This window comes from Schistocerca nitens, chromosome 11 (assembly GCF_023898315.1).
Source record: "Schistocerca nitens isolate TAMUIC-IGC-003100 chromosome 11, iqSchNite1.1, whole genome shotgun sequence".
Taxonomy (NCBI): Eukaryota; Metazoa; Arthropoda; class Insecta; order Orthoptera; family Acrididae; genus Schistocerca; species Schistocerca nitens.
This window is the reverse complement of record NC_064624.1, coordinates 195992554-196008823: the sequence shown is the minus strand read 5'-3', so window position 1 is coordinate 196008823 and position 16270 is coordinate 195992554. Positions and strand designations below refer to the sequence as shown.

Here is a 16270-nt window from a genome sequence, read left to right as displayed (position 1 = left end):
TTGGAGGTCAAAGTGGCTGATTACTATCGATGGCGTCAGGCCTTAAGGGGATACGGAATCACCTATCCCCGCAATGTTAATATATGCCTGCTATAGGGAACATTTTCTCACAAACTACTGGAGACAGAGAGGTAAAAATTTTACTGTATGTGCATTAATATGTTACAACAATACTGAAACAACAGTTTATTGTCAAAGTATTTTCTTACAGAGATATTGTACATTTATTTTTAAGTAAATTTTTTCCATCGCTTTTTACTAGACTATCACCCCTAAGTCTTTTGTAAATCAAGTAATTAAAAAATCGTTGTTTCAGTATGTAATAGGGACCTATGTCACTACGTCATAAAAATTTCAGACTTCTAGGTTGACCAGTACCTGAGATAATGTTCCTAGATGAAGTAAAAAGTAAACTTACGGGAAACGGAGAAAGAAGATTAAAACATTCCTGATCCGTAGCTAATACCCCCTTCACAGTCTTCATAATCATCTTCAAGTCTTCTTTTGGCACCCCTCTGCACCTGTCTTGCTTTTTTCACTAATGTCTTGATTATATTATCAGCATGCCTTAGTCTGTGCTGATCTAAAAAGAACATAGCACATACCGTACGGGAACCAACACACATACCCAACTTTTGAAGGACCTGGCATTTAGTTATATTTCCAAGATTGAAGGTTGCCACAGCATCATACACACCAAAATGTAGTGTATTAATTCCGACAAACACTGTTTTTGGGAGACGATGCCATATCACACTATTCAAGCACTCGTTGGGGTTCTGCGTTTTTCCGTGAAGACATTTCATCAGAAGACTTCTGTCAGCCAGATCTCTGAAAATGGGCTTTATTTCTGCCATGATGGCTGATGGTAGACTGTGGTGGTGAATGTATTTCTCTCCTGTTGTTAGTCCCCTATTGTATTTACACCAGCTGTTTTCACCTTTGGGGCACAAACCATGTTGTGGATGCTCATCTGTGGATGCGGTGTGGAAATATAAAGCCCATATAGCTCTCCTCATTTCTTCAAGATTGCCTGTATTTTGCCTGATTGCAAGGCCATAGCAGTTCTGAATGTGGTCTATTATGGAATCAGTCAATCTTCCTCTGCCATCCAAGGTTTTCCCATCATCTAGTTTTTTCCCTTTCATAACTGATTTTAACCTTCTCAGCCTGGCACCCATTCTCTTCTGCACATGTCCTATACATTCAAGTTTGCTTATATTTACACTGTTCCCATATGGTTTGCTTTCCAAAACTTCTTTGAATGCTTTAGAGTCACCATCTCCCAGATATTTGACATAGCGAACATTATACCACTGTGAAGAGCGATGAAAAATTTTCTTCACCCCAGCAACCTCCATGCCACCACTACTACCATAATAATTAGCAATACAGTCATCACTGTGTTCATTTTTCAGCCTGCCTGTGCACCTACAGTATTTAGACATTATTGCAACATCAATAACCTTGCCAGTATCAACACTAGTTGCTGTTACAACACCATTGTTGGAGGTGTGGCCCCTTTTCTGCCACGTGCCATCAAACGCCACTGTGAGGTCACGACTGCCGTCATTTTCTTCCACTGCTTCTTCCACAGCAACCTGCATTGACTTCTGTGCTACATCTTCAACTGCAGATCCTAGTACATAATTGTAAGCTTCAAACTTTGAAGGTGCACTTGGAAGATTTAGAACACCACATAGCATATCACCAGCTGCTTTGCCCTTACCAATTGCTCGCAATCCATAAACTAACCTAATATTTACACTATAAAGTTCAGTTTTCTTGTATCCATTATTTACAGTTACTGAAACCGAACTTGGAAACTTACAGCTGTATTCACAAACACTGCATATTAAATTAAACTGGGCAGCCAGGCCAACATGGGATTCTACTTTCAGAGAAACGTTTCCATGACATTTTTTGCAGCACAAACTGTTTTCAAGAGCTTCACACAATATATTCGTATCAATGAGTTCAAAAACTTCATTCCCTCTATCAAGTAAATTATATTTCTCTTCCAAATCTCTTAGTTTTTTATGAGAAGCACTGTTTTCATTTGGTGTAAGTTCGTTCGGCAAATCAGTAATAAGTGGATTCACATTTTCCAACAGTGATGATGATGAACTGCTTTGCTTTGCTAATGAATCATTATTTCTTTTCTTTTGCCAGTTCACACGCTTTTTAAATACTTTTGCTTTAGCTCTAGGCATTTTCACTGCGAAAAATGAAGCACTAAATACGAAATAACTCAACAACAACTACTTTCTTATATCACACTGTTTACAAAACAGTCCCGCCACAAAGTCAAAGAGTAACTTGAGGAAACCAGAGAGAAACATTTTCGGGCAACTAGTGTATAAATAGTCGCTGGAAACCGGGATATTTGAATTCATGTCACTTTAAAGGTACTGCCAAAAAGTTCATGGTCAGCCACGAGAGACGTGTATAACTAAAGCGCAATACCCGATCTCACAAATATATAAAAATAAAATAGTTATAATTGTAGTAGAGCTATGTATGATACGTCATTTTAAAGAGGAAACATGGCAGAATATAATACGCCAATAAAAAAAATTCGATTTTTTAACCCAAAATCCGATTCCGTATCCCCTTAAGTTCTCCACAGTTACACAAAAAAATGGTAGCAGCATGCTTATAAATATATTTAACCATCTATGTCTTTGCTTATATATGATATATACTATTCATGAAGAAATTGGTTAAATATTTACTGTGTTATAGAAAGCACTGAGACATTAGGCTACTGGCCTACCTTTTGTTCTATTCCTTTGATCTATGTTTATTTAATTTGTTTACGTATCTTAAAATGTGGGTTAGAGTGTGTTTATGATTCAGCTGTAGGAATATTTATATAATTTCAAGTTATTTAAAAGTAAATCCAGTATTTAGAATGTGTTTCATTATGTTTGTGAATATGCGTTGGCTTGAAGACATGGCACGAACACTCTAGCCAATCAAAGCTCTCGTTACTAAGAGAGGCATACGGAGGTTGGGGAGGAGCATGGTTTCCAGAGAGGACACGAGGTGGTTTGGGAGAGTGTGGCACGAGGGACAGTCGCACAGGACACGGGAAGGCTGGATGCGATGGCACGATGGATACACAGTCGCGGGGAGACTTGGAGAGTGTGGAGCAGTTTGCGTGTGGTCACAGGTGATAGAAATACTTTGGAGTGCTGACTTGTGCACTTGTGAGATTTCTGTGGCTTCTACAGTGAAGACGTTGTGTGCGTTTAGAAGTGAATATCTCACGAGCTATGTTGTTGTTCATAAGTAATTACTTGCAGTAGGAATCTATCGTTTCCCTGTTATTCAGCTTATATTTTATTTAATTGATGGACCATCGCCAGCAAGTGTTTTGCAGAAGTATACCACATTCTCAAAAGGACTTCTACTATCATACTCATTATTTAAAGTCATTAAGATAGTACCTGCAGATTTTATTTAACTGCAATCTTTCATTTATAAATTTATATCTTACTTTCATAATTCACAATTGCCGAGTGATAGAAACCTTTGCCCATTTGATTCATGTGTGTATTTTTATTGTATACTGTAGACTCAGCAGTATTTGGCTTGTAATGCGGCAACTACGTATCCCAGCCCCTAGACAATGAAACCAGCCAAAACTTTTGATATTGAAACTCTGAGTCGCAGGGTACGTAGTTGAGGGCCACCAACACCATTTCATCACATCATTTTATTTCAGAAATCTAGCAAAGTACATGGATTGCACTCTCAAACTCTAAAGCACATTTATTACTTTTTGGACGGCAAATGACCTTCTGATGGGTTTACAGGAACTGTAAAGAGATTAGCCAGTCCTCAACTGACCCAATGAAAACCATATTTTGACAACAGGAGTTATTTCTGCATATGATATGGTAGGGTGAATTCTTGGAATCTTACATTTTTTCCTGCTCCCCAAAATAACTAAATTTTTTGACTCGATTTTTATCTTTTGTTCAATTACATCTGCCTACTCACATACAGCTTTGCTTAGGAATCTCAAGTTCTTATTTAGACTGGGGATTCATTGTAATTTATTGTTTAGATGCCCATTTCATGTGTTCCAAATCCATCTGAGTAATTAGTTTTTCCTTGGGCATTCATAATTAAAAGTTACTGTCAAATAACATTAGTATTACACTATGCTACCTGCCAAAGTCACAAGGGAATGGTCCAATCTGATGTGTCACAAACGGTCCTGAAATTGTTAATGTAAAAAGAATGCACCTGATGAAACACAATGTCAAAATTTTAACTACTAAGATAAACAGCAAGTATTTTTTAAAAAGTTGAAAATTAACCAATGCGTAGCTGGTCAGGTGCCTGCAGATATGTACACCCCTGCCATTTTTGGTTGACAGTGCATCAGTAAATAGATAAAACGGCACACAAGTGAATTTCAGTTTCTGATTATAGTTTCTATTACACAATAAATTGTTCACAATTATTATGTGTTCGAATTTCCATCTCATTTAATATCTATAATAATTAGCACCTGCCTCTGTAGTACCACTAAGTGTTAACAAGGGAGATAACACTAAATTAATTTTCTTTGTGATTTCTTTGTATGTGTTTGGTGACCTGCACAAAGACAGGTGCTATTAGGAGAGTTTCATAGCAATGCGGAATCCCATTAATTTTTTCAACCTTACCAAGATGAAATATGAAGAACATGGTATAGAACTGAAATCACTTAATTCTCCTGATGACCTTCATGAATGTATTTATTTGTTATTTCTTGGAGATTCATTCAAATGATGTTGACATTTCACTAAAAATTGTGGAAACATAAGACTAACCGGAAATAACTGACAATTCCATGAACTGTGGTGTGAACAGTGATGTGCTAATCAAAGTCCAGAACAAATTGGAGCACCTTCCAAGCCCAAAGAAAATATGTACTGTAATAGTTTTTAGTGACGAAGAAATGGCTGTAAATTATTTGGATAAATGAAGAAGGGGAAAACCACTTAAGCAGTTCGCAAATCTGGTTTTGCTTCACAAAATCTGAAGACATGTCATATAAATGGAAGAGATTTATGTAAAGTACAAAACATGCAGCAAAACAAAACTCTTGAAAGTGTGAAAGAAAAACTATTTAAGCATGAATGCAGGTGATTCGCAGCTGTTAGCTTGTCTCTGATTACTACCACTGGTTCCAAGCAAGTTCAGGAGAATGTCTCCCACAGCATAAATAGTGCCCCCACCAGCCTGCATGTTTTGAGCCACTGTTCACCTAGATGGCTCTGAGCACTATGGGACTTAACTTCTGAGGTCATCAGTCCCTTAGAACTTAGAACTACTTAAACCTAACTAACCTAAGGACATCACACACATCCATGCCCGAGGCAGGATTCGAACCTGCGACCGTAACGGTTGCGCGGCTCCGGACTGTAGCGCCTAGAACCGCTCAGCCACTCCGGCCGGCATTCACCTAGATTATGGCATTTGTGGAGCTGACTCAGTGCAACAAAAAGTGGTTCACCTGAAGAACCGACATGTTTCCATTTACTGACAGCAGAATTCCAATGGTCCTGTGCCCACTGTAACCACAATTGACAATATTGCTGGGTCAACATGTGAACACTTAGGAGTGGTCTGCTGTGGAGCTAGATGTTCAAGAAAGTAAAATGAACAGTGTGCTCTGAAACATTTTTTGCATGCACCAGCATTGTACTCTTTTGGCAGAGATACCACAGATCACCATCTGTCCTGCTTCACAGAGCAGAAAATCCTCCTGACCCCACATTCTGTGAAAAGCTGTGGGTGTCCAACCATTTAGTGCCTAGTGGTAGTTTCACTGTCCTACCTCTTTCTGAAGATGCTCATGACAGTAGCATGTGAACATTTGACCAGCTTCGCCATTTTTAAGATACTCGTTCACAGGCTCTGCATAATAATAATAATCCGCCCTTTGTCAAGGCCCTTATCTCAATGGGTTTCCCCATATGCAGACCATATCTTCAATGGGGAGATATCCTGTCCATGTCTGCCTTGCTTACATACTCTTGATACCATGTCATGTCCCCACAATGCAACCAGGTGGCATCAAATGTTGAAGTGGGCAGTGCATAATGTTTGGCTTATCAGTTTATCACTTGGTTACTGTTTCTGCAGCTTTATATCTGTCTTTAGGAATAGCAAGCGAAATTAAGAACAACATTAAAAAAAGAATTGTTTACTTGCCAAAATCATTAAATATATGTACTAAATTCTGGAAAAATATGAAAGCATAATTTTCGCTGTTACAAACACACATCTTCCTACAATTTGTGGAAACTATTTCATTATTTTTGTAGGAGTCTTGGTCTGGACATAATGACATCTCTGTCTATAGGAGGAGGATAGGAAAAATAATGTTTCCCACCCAGAACTAATAGTGCAGTTCAGCCTCTTCATTAAAAAGATTTTTATTATTGTAAAGCATTTTTCAGGAAATTGTCCGACCATATAATTTCTGATAGCTCTGTCATTTCAGGTTTATCAGTGCAACAACAATTTCTGAATTGTCAGTGTGCATCACAACATTTTATGTATTTGATCACGTATGCCTAATACGTAGTGCAATAGACATAACAATGGCCATGACTGATTTCTACTCAGTTCCAGTTCTGTCCAAATAGTGCTATAATGATTGAAGTGCCTGCAAGCATTAATATTTATCAGATGTGCTGGATGTAACCATTGTTAGTAAAATCACATTATTTAAAAATTAGCATAAGAACTATGCACCAGGAATTATTGTAAAATATTTAATGTCAACAAATTAAAGCTTCAGTTGATGGTTGATGTTTATACTGTAACATCATACATTGTCTTTCCTCTGCTGGTCACTTGTGTAACAATTACATCTGAAACGGTTTATCTGTCAATATGAAATTCAAGTTATTCAAAAAAATCAATGATCTGCAATATTTTTGGTATGGTTTATATGCTCAAAATTTGGGTACATGCACACGGGACTGTGCTCCTGAATGCTACATTTCTCTTGTAATGGCTGCATCTGCGTATTCACTGATTTGCAAACTAGACAGGAAGGGCTGTCCAAACTGCTTTTATAAGTGGTTATTTGCACTCCAAAAGTGACTAGCTTTAAGGTTTTTAAATACTGCCAGTGTTCTTAAGTAGTTAAGATTTTGACAGTGCATTTTTTCGGTGTATTCTTGCTGCATGAAAACTTTCTGGGTAGTTTTTGATATGATGGATTGGACCATTCACTTGTCAGTGAGCTAATCAGCAATTTTCCATATAGTGAAACATAACAATCAAAAAATAAGCTTTCTTAATTTCCTGTACAATATTTTAAATTATTAATTTCAGTTATCTGCAGCAAAAATTAATATCAAAGTTTTCTAATAGTACTATTTTCCATTGCAGATCTTGTCAAAACCAGTGTTAGATTCCCCAACTTTAACTACATACTTTTGCTGCCTTATTTTTTCTGTACCATTTGACAAACAGCACTAATTAATCCACTAATTTATAATTTCATGAAATTTATTACCACTTGCAATATGGTGCTCATTCATGTTAACAAGGGGCTCCACATCATGTGATAATAATAGTAACTATGTACTTTTATAAATTTATTTATAGAAACTTATCCATAATTCAAAATTCCATCAGTACATCCAAAATAGCAACTTCGAACCTTGCCATTTTTCAAAGCATAATGTATTTTTCAAAAGAATCATTTATTCATACAGAAGTCTTTAAATAGCCATCTAAAAATAGTTTAAAGCACCAAGTAACATCTACATTATGTGTATTCGTGATTTGATTTACTCCTCAACTATGTGTTTTCTGTACATGAAACCTAATGACTGATGATGAACTACTAGTGAGAAACTTCCACCATGAGAAATGAATGATGTTTTTTCTGAACCATACTGTGATTGTCAAGAGTGTAAATAAACTAACTATTGTTGTACTTAATAATCTATCTGATGGAAACTCTTAAATGGACTAGTAGAGGACTGTGATGATTCCATGTAGATGTGACCTCATTACCTTGTGCCACTGCAGAATGAATATTTCACAACTGTAATTCTGGATGCTGGTTTGCACCCACAAGTTAACTTCTATTTGTAGTAAATGAACTGTCACCGTTATCAATATTCAAACTTCACCAGAAATAAAGTATGTGTCATCAGCTAAAATGTTAGTGTCATGAACATTATTGAACAAACATCAGGTCCCACTTTATACGATCAAGAAGAAGTGCTACCAACAGTGAGACTACTACCTACAGGCCAGTAGCCCCACAAATGTTGCAAACAAAATATTTCTTCATGTATCTTTCATGATAGACTTGCTTCCTATCATGATTAAGACAATGTCAAACTGAATCAGTGTTTCATGGATACAGGGATGTATCCATGTACCCATAATCTGCACTGTATATCATATATTAGGCAAATATATATTAATGGCGAAGATATATTCCACTTTGTTAGTGAGCAGACAAGAATCATGATGGTTACTGTGAAAAAAATGCTGTTAATACACATTTATGGATTTGATTCATATACATGTGACAGTCATTGGTGGGCTGCATATGTCTTACAAACTTATGAAGAAACAGATGTACTACACATCAGCTTCTTCCGTCAACATGGGCATCTCCCATCATTTGGGTTTCCTGCCAATCCAGACATTTGTGTTACCAGATGTGACATTCTCATAAGTATCAACAGTGACACCAACCAGATACTCTGCCTGGTAAACATCAATAATTTAACTGGAGACTTCAGAGAAGTTGTAACCATGTTCTACTGCCTATTCATTGTTGTGCTGAAAATGGTTTGTGATACCACTACAATTATATAAGCCACATTTTTACACCATAGCTTATGAATTGTACTTTACAATAATTTGTGTTCCATAAGTGTATCACTGCTCTTTGATAGTGTAATGATGTGGATGAAATAAAGTTTTGGGCATGATGCCTTTGTTATGGGTTGGGTTGGGTTGTTTTGGGGAAGAGATCAAACTACGAGGTCATCGGTCTCATTGGATTAGGGAAGGATGGGGAAGGAAGTCAGCCGTGCCCTTTCAAAGGAACCATCCCGGCATTTGCCTGGAGCGATTTAGGGAAATCACGGAAAACCTAAATCAGGATGGCCGGACCCAGGATTGAACCGTTGTCCTCCCGAATGCGAGTCCAGTGTTCTAACCACTGCGCCACCTCGCTCGGTTGCCTTTGTTATGTCTGCTTGATATTTAACACGTACATAGCAATATAGCAATATACTATCCTCCTTTCAAAGAAATTGAAGGTGTCATGTTTTGAAATACTCAACATCAAAGGCCAAGGTCAATCACTGCCATGTGAAAATTCTTAGAAACTTATTCTTTTTTATATGGTGCATATGCAGTGATCATGGGGCACATACTACAACCACATTCCATCACTGAAAAATGTACCTGAAAGGATGGGAGAGGTGAGGAATTGCAGAGAGAGATAGTCAGCAATTTAGCAGGCAGCAGTTACTCTGAAATGAAGAGCATGACAGAGAGAAGTGACAGGAATGAAGAGTTGCATCAAACTGACCTTTAGGGTTGATGACACAAGCAATTAAACAAAAATAAACAAAGCACAGGAGACACTCACTGTGGTCAGAATCTTCACTGCTGGATGCATCGTCTGGCTCTGCCTGGTTTGAGCTTTGCTTCGATTTGGGGGAGTTGACCTCATTCCAGTGTGCATGCACTATGTGCCTGTTACGAGTGCTCTGTTGTTTGAACCTAAGGCACAAAAGGGAGTGCTGTTACTTTTTACTTAATTTGCATGCAACCATCAAACCTGTAGCACCCCCAAAACATAAGAAATAATAGCAGTACAAGGGAGTTGAAAATAATTCGAACATAAAACAACAGGTGGCATCTTGTTACTACTTTACATATTTATTATACTACAATTTCTATGCTACTCCTTCAAACAGTAACACAACACAGACTAGCATATAACACATCAGACTTCTGACTTCACATTATTTCAAAGGATATGAATTTTTTCTTATACAGACTTGGCACACTGTCTTAGTGAAGAGCAGTAACTGTCTTGTAATTATTATTATTTTTTTATTACAGCCAGCTTCTGATTATCTACATATGGATTATCCAGTTTGTGGATTATCCATGCACAGTTTGGGAACTCTTGAAAAACTGGAAAGCCTAAAGTATAATGTTACAATTACTTAACGTGAAGTTTTTCATTTGGAATATAGTATTATGCATGTACCTCAGATTTTACCACCAGAATACAATGTACACCCCAATTTCCATTCACACATTCCTAAAATATTTCTCTGTTTTCCATTTCGCCTTCTGTTGAACGTAATGATTCTACCCTTGTGGTATGTTTGCTGTCAATTTCCAACTCACTTATTGCTGACAGTAAGAGGAAATGGTTTATATTTTCTTCCAGGGTGGTTCCCTTCAGAATTCTTGCCTCGTGTTGATAGGAAATGATGCATACTTTTGAACACCTACAAGAGGAATACAATGTTGATCATACTTTTCTAGCTGCTAAAGGAACTTTATAATGCTGTAGATTCTAAAAAGGAACATTGAGAAAGAATTTAAACCTATATCATGAGTCTTGTTGTTGCTGCTAACGTTACAGATGGTCTATATGTACTAGGGGAAGATGACAGATAAATGAAAACATATTGCTCTAATGATCTGCAACAAATTAGAAATTTCTGATAGAAAATGGAGAATCTGCAGGTGAAGTTTATTACAGTTACGGAATAATCACAGAAACGGTCATTGAGGAACTGGTTAGACAGACACACCAAAGTCCTGGCATGCACCGATCTGCTATCAACAGTATCCAGGAAAAATTTTGTTTGATTCTACCGATGTTAGGACTTAGTGATTAAAATTCTTCTGCGTGTTATGCCACGACATTGCTAAAAAACTAACAACAATAATAAACTAAAACCGATGTTTCAGCTGAATTGCAATGGCCTTCCTGAGGGCACGACTGGTTATGCATGGGATAGGTGCTTCTATTTATTAGAGACTATCGATGTCTGACGTCACTGTTGTAAAACTTTTAATTGGCCCTCTAATATGATTGGCTAGTCATGACATAAGGGAAGATGGAAGGAAAGAGGCTATTCTTGAATGTACATGTCAATGATTAGTAGCTCTCCGCCAATCAGCATTCGGCTTCTGGTCGGCAAGTTTTCCTCCTGGTGTGCACGGAAGTGGACTGACAGTTGCTCTACAGCTGTTTGTGCAGATACGTCCATGTCCCCTGTTGCTTCTGCCCCGTGACTGTTCACAGCCCGTTGGACTGGGATGGCTGGCAGCCAGGACGCTGGGAGTTTGAAGCCATCTTCTCTGTTGATGTTGTCAGGCTGCTTAATAATTTCAATCGCCTCCCATACTTTGCATTCTCGAATCCATGATTCTTTCGCCAGTACTCGGGCTTCCTGAAACCTGATAGGTTGTCCACAATCATGATGGTGTTCTGCTATCGCCGATTTATTATGTTGTTGTAATCGTACATAGCGTTCATGTTCTGCTACTCATAAGCTGACAGGTCTCCCTGTTTTTCCTGTGTAGGCAGCTCCGCACTCACACCGTAGTTCGTAAACACCTGCAGTGTTAAGATTGTTGACTACATCCTTTGTGGAACCTATCATTTCGTGGATCCTGTGACTGCTTCGAAAAATCGGTCTCAAACCTTGTCGTTGGAGGATGTTGCCTAGCCGTTCACTGACGCCTTTTACATATGGTAAGTGTACCAGTGGAAGCTTCTCTTTTTTTGCCTTCTTCTCGTGTTCTGCTCCCTTTGGTGTTACCTACTTTTCTTATGATGTTGTCGTCATAGCCGCTGGCATGAAACGTGTGTTATAGCTCCTTTAATTCTTCTTTGATGTTATTTTCATCGCTTATCTGGTAGGCTCGGGCAGTTAACGCATGCACAACAGAATACTTTTGAGCTGGGTGGTGGTGGCTCTCCGCGTGCAAGTACCGATTAGTGTGTGTTGGTTTCCAGTACACTGTGTGTCCCATTTTACCTTTGGCAGCTCTGTGTACTTCCACATCCAGAAATGGCAAGGTACCATTGTTTTCAGTCTCATGTGTGAACTTTACACTTCTGTGAACGCCACTTAAGTGCTATTTAAGTGCTTCACCACAAGGTCAGATAACGAATGTGTCGTCCACATATCGTAGCCAACAATTGCGACATAACAGAGCAGAAGCTAGGGCTGTTTGCTCAAAGGCTTCCATAAAGATGTCCGCAGCTACAGGGGAGAGCGCAGAACCCATTGCCACTTCATCAAACTGTTCGTAATATTTTCCCTGCCGGGTGAAGTACGTAGATGACACGCATAAGCGCACCAGATCGCAGATATCTGGTGGGATCCGATCCTGTAGAATGCACAGTCTCCTCAATAGGTACGTTGGTGAAGAGAGACTTGATGTCAAAACTGACCATAATGTCTGATGGGTTTATTTTCTGTTCCCTAATCAGTTGTATGAAGTGGGAAGAGTCTTTCACATAGGAGTCTGTCTGTCCCACAAGACGGGGTAACTCAGGTGCCAGGTGCTTCAGAACATAACATGTAGGTGAATCTATTCCGTCACTATGGGCCTCAGTGGATAACCCTCCTTAGGGAGCTTAGGTACTCTGTAGATTCTAGGAGGAACAGGCACCTTGGTGATTAGTCTCTTGGCTGTGTCAGGATCAATTCTTGAGTTCCTAACGAGGGCCTTCGTATTTCTGCCTATCCTCGCCATCGGGTCTCCTTGTTATTCCTGAGCTCCAATATGGCCTGTCTTTCTTCACATGTGATATTGGCTCTGGGTGGTTTTGGTGTTTGTAAAATTCTTACAGTTTCCTGCCTTATCTTTTCTGCTTCGACACGTGGTATTTCGTGGAGTGACGCCTCGACAGATTGTATGATCTCTTCTGTGGGAATCTTTGTGGGCATAACTGCGAAGTTTAATCCTTTGGACAGAACTGATGTTGCTGCCTCATTGATGGTCTGTGTCAAGATGTCAACCACGGTACGAGCTATATCCAGACTAAGCTGTGAGTGGTAGGTATTAGGACTGTCCAGTAAATGCAAACTATCATCATAAAAATGTGAACAAAAATCCAAAACAGAAAAATATTATTCCCAAAGTTAAATGATATGCAATATAATAAGTTTCAGGTGTAAAAAGTTGTCAGCGCAGTGCAGTGAGATCCAAATGTGGCATATAGTATGGGTTTCTAGTGCAATAGCCATTCATTTCCGTAGAAATGATGTTCCATGCTTTTGGTTATCCGTGAAGTCTTGGGGTCTATATTAACCCAGATAATCTGAACCTAGCAAAATATATTTCAGCTTCAGGTTTATTACTTGTGGCACCTGAGGCTGAAATTTAGAACAAAACAAATAAAAATTGTAGTAATTCTTTTTTTGTGTTTCATTACTTTCCACTAAAGTGTCTTAGTGAGTTTGTTAGCTTGTTAAATCAAACAAACCACTCAGAAATAGCTTTCAATCTACATTTTTAAGTATTTTTAATTCATTTTTGTTAAAACTAAGATCATTTTGTCCAGGTATTCTGATCAGATATATCACTACACTTATTTGCTTCATTCTTTGTACAATAAAATATCCATTAATTTAAAGAAACACATAGAATACAAAATTTACACCACGTTAGGGGTCTTTATAGTCTTTCTGAGTATTACACATTGTTTTCTGTGACAAAAAAGCCTACAGCTTATGTGATACATAGCTGAGGTGTAGTTGGTACACAAATTAACACGAAAAACAACTAAAGCGAACATTCACCCCTTAGCTCTGTATGCACATTCCCTCGCCCACTGATTCTACAAGTGTGGGTCGTTAGTTACAAATACAGATGGTCATTCAGAATGAAAGTAGGTCTTTTCTGTTGGCTGTGGGGTTTTGTTTACACCAGTCGCTATTTGTCCATGTTGCATTCGAATTGGTAGACTGCCAGCGCGTTGAGCACTAGAATGTATGCATGTATCATGTTATGATTAAAACTATGTAAAAGTAAAATGGTTATGGCTACGAGTTCTGATGACCTGCCCGCCCTGATGACCCCAGACCCTGCCATTGCTCATTCTGAACCAGATACTCCATAAAATGGTGTTGGGAGTGGGGTCCTCAGTCCACCACTATTACTGAGGAAAGAAGAAACCTACAACCTTCCAATGGAGTGTAGGAGCGTAGCAGTAATTGGTGTTGTTTGTGAAAGTTCATGGGTTGTTTTCCCAAGTGGAACTAGCACAAGGGTGATGCAGACACCACTCTTCCATCAAAACTCCTCTTCAGTGATGCAGCACAGTAAGACACAGCACTGAATGTAGGACTCCTGCAGACACTGGGTTTGCTTGGTGTGCATGTGAATGACAATGACCAATTTTACCAGGTTATCTTCTGTGACACACACATAGCGAAGTGGGATTTGTTGACTGTAATAGAGCAGTTACACTTGAAAAATCTAAGTAGATGAAGAAGGTAGGAGGGACAGGGTCAATTAAATAGCAGCCCTCGGAGTATAATAATTGAAAGTCCAATGGGCTCACTGGTACTTGAGAACTTTTCTTTGATTCCTACTGTTGCAGTCTTTTGTGGAAGATCGTATGAGGATGTTCACGCACGTCTTAATAAACTGCAAAATACACGAAGTTAAGGATCCTGCAGTGACTTAGAGTAGCTGTGTCATAACGGTGACTTTCAGGGTACCAAACCATGGTTCAGGTCGAAAAAATCGATTTTTGGTTTTCATCATATTTCGATAGATTAAGGTTTTATTTAAGTACTCTGAAGAAGATTTTCCTGATTTTTTTTTTTCGAACATTTAAAGAGCATTTTCTGACCACATGTATTTGTGTGCCACACGCACTTTTCTGTCACCCACTTTTCTGCATATATTTTAGATCTTTATATCCCCTACATTGCATGTTAGGAGTTTTTTTACTCCCGAGTGTGTTATCTACCCTTGGAGTGCAACAGTCCATATTCTTTTGTTTCTTCTGTTTGTAAACAACATGCTTTCAAACACGTGGTTAGTTTTGATCAAGTGTGATTGCGATTAGTTGTTATATTCACATTTGCAGTGCTTTCTTACATCTGTTTTGTTGTGTTTATTGAAGATGATGAAACGTAAAGGCATTTTCAAGGAATGACAATTTAGAGGAAACAAGTTTAGAAAGCTTTCTGTACAACAGGTTATGTCGCCTAGCACAATGTTTCCAAATGTAATTTTTCTAGAAGTGCATCATCAAAGAATCTCTCACCATTTCAAGAGTGTTACAACAAATTTAGTGTAAGTGAAAAGGGGTGCAGTAATATTATTATAAATTTGAGAATATTATCAGATGTAATTTCTAAATTTGTACAATGTAAACAGTGTGGTGAGTCACAGAGTGTGAAAATTTGTGAGAGTGCCAGTGGGAGAAAAGGCCTTTCAATTGCTCTGGATTTAATTTGCACTAAATGCTCAGCTGTGATTTCATTTATGAGTCCTTCAAAACCAGATGCAAGTTGCCCTTATGAAATCAATACTAGATTAGTTTATGCCTTATGATCCATTGGCAAGGGCATGGCTGCACAGAGAACATTTTGTTCAGTGATGAACTTACATCAACCACATTAGAGAAAGCTGAAAGTGAGGTCAGTGACGAAAGCATGAAACTGGCTGCTAGGGAAGCAGTGGAAGAAAATGATGGATGTTCAGATTTTGCAATTGCACTTGATGAAAGTTGGCGGAAAAAGAGGACATACTTCTCTGAATGGAGTAGTGACTGCCATGAGTGTAGACACCGGTAAAGTGTTAGATGTGGAGATAGTGTCTAAATATTGCAAATGTTGTAAAATCAATGAACATAAAGAACACAACTGTGTGGCTAATTTTAGAGGAACAAGTGATGGTCTGGAAGTTCATGGAGATCAACAAATATTTCATCACTCGTTAGAAACAAGAAGCGTATGGTACACCAAATATTTGGGTGATGGTAACAGTAAGGCATACAACATTGTGGCGAACTCTAAGCCATATGGAGATGCCATTATTAGCAAAATAGAATGTGTAGGCCATGTTAAAAAACGTTTGGGAACATGGCTGAGAAAACTAACTGTTGATATGAGAGGAAAAAAACTACAAGATGGAAAATTGTTGACCAGACAAGGTCGGTTAACTAAAACTGAAATAGAAAACTTTAGGGTATACTATGAGCAGCCAATTAGGAGAA

The 16270-nt window shown here is 38.4% G+C and overlaps 1 protein-coding gene across 6 annotated transcripts in view; it reads right to left on the bottom strand.

The window, feature by feature from the left end:
- LOC126212877 (uncharacterized) overlaps positions 1 to 16270 on the bottom strand; it is a 262978-nt gene that overhangs the window by 129825 nt on the left and 116883 nt on the right. For all 6 annotated transcript variants that reach the window (XM_049940372.1, XM_049940375.1, XM_049940377.1 and 3 more), the window contains one exon: positions 9644 to 9777. In XM_049940372.1, coding sequence (XP_049796329.1) covers positions 9644 to 9777 — 134 coding nt within the window. The remainder of the gene's footprint in view (positions 1 to 9643; positions 9778 to 16270) is intronic.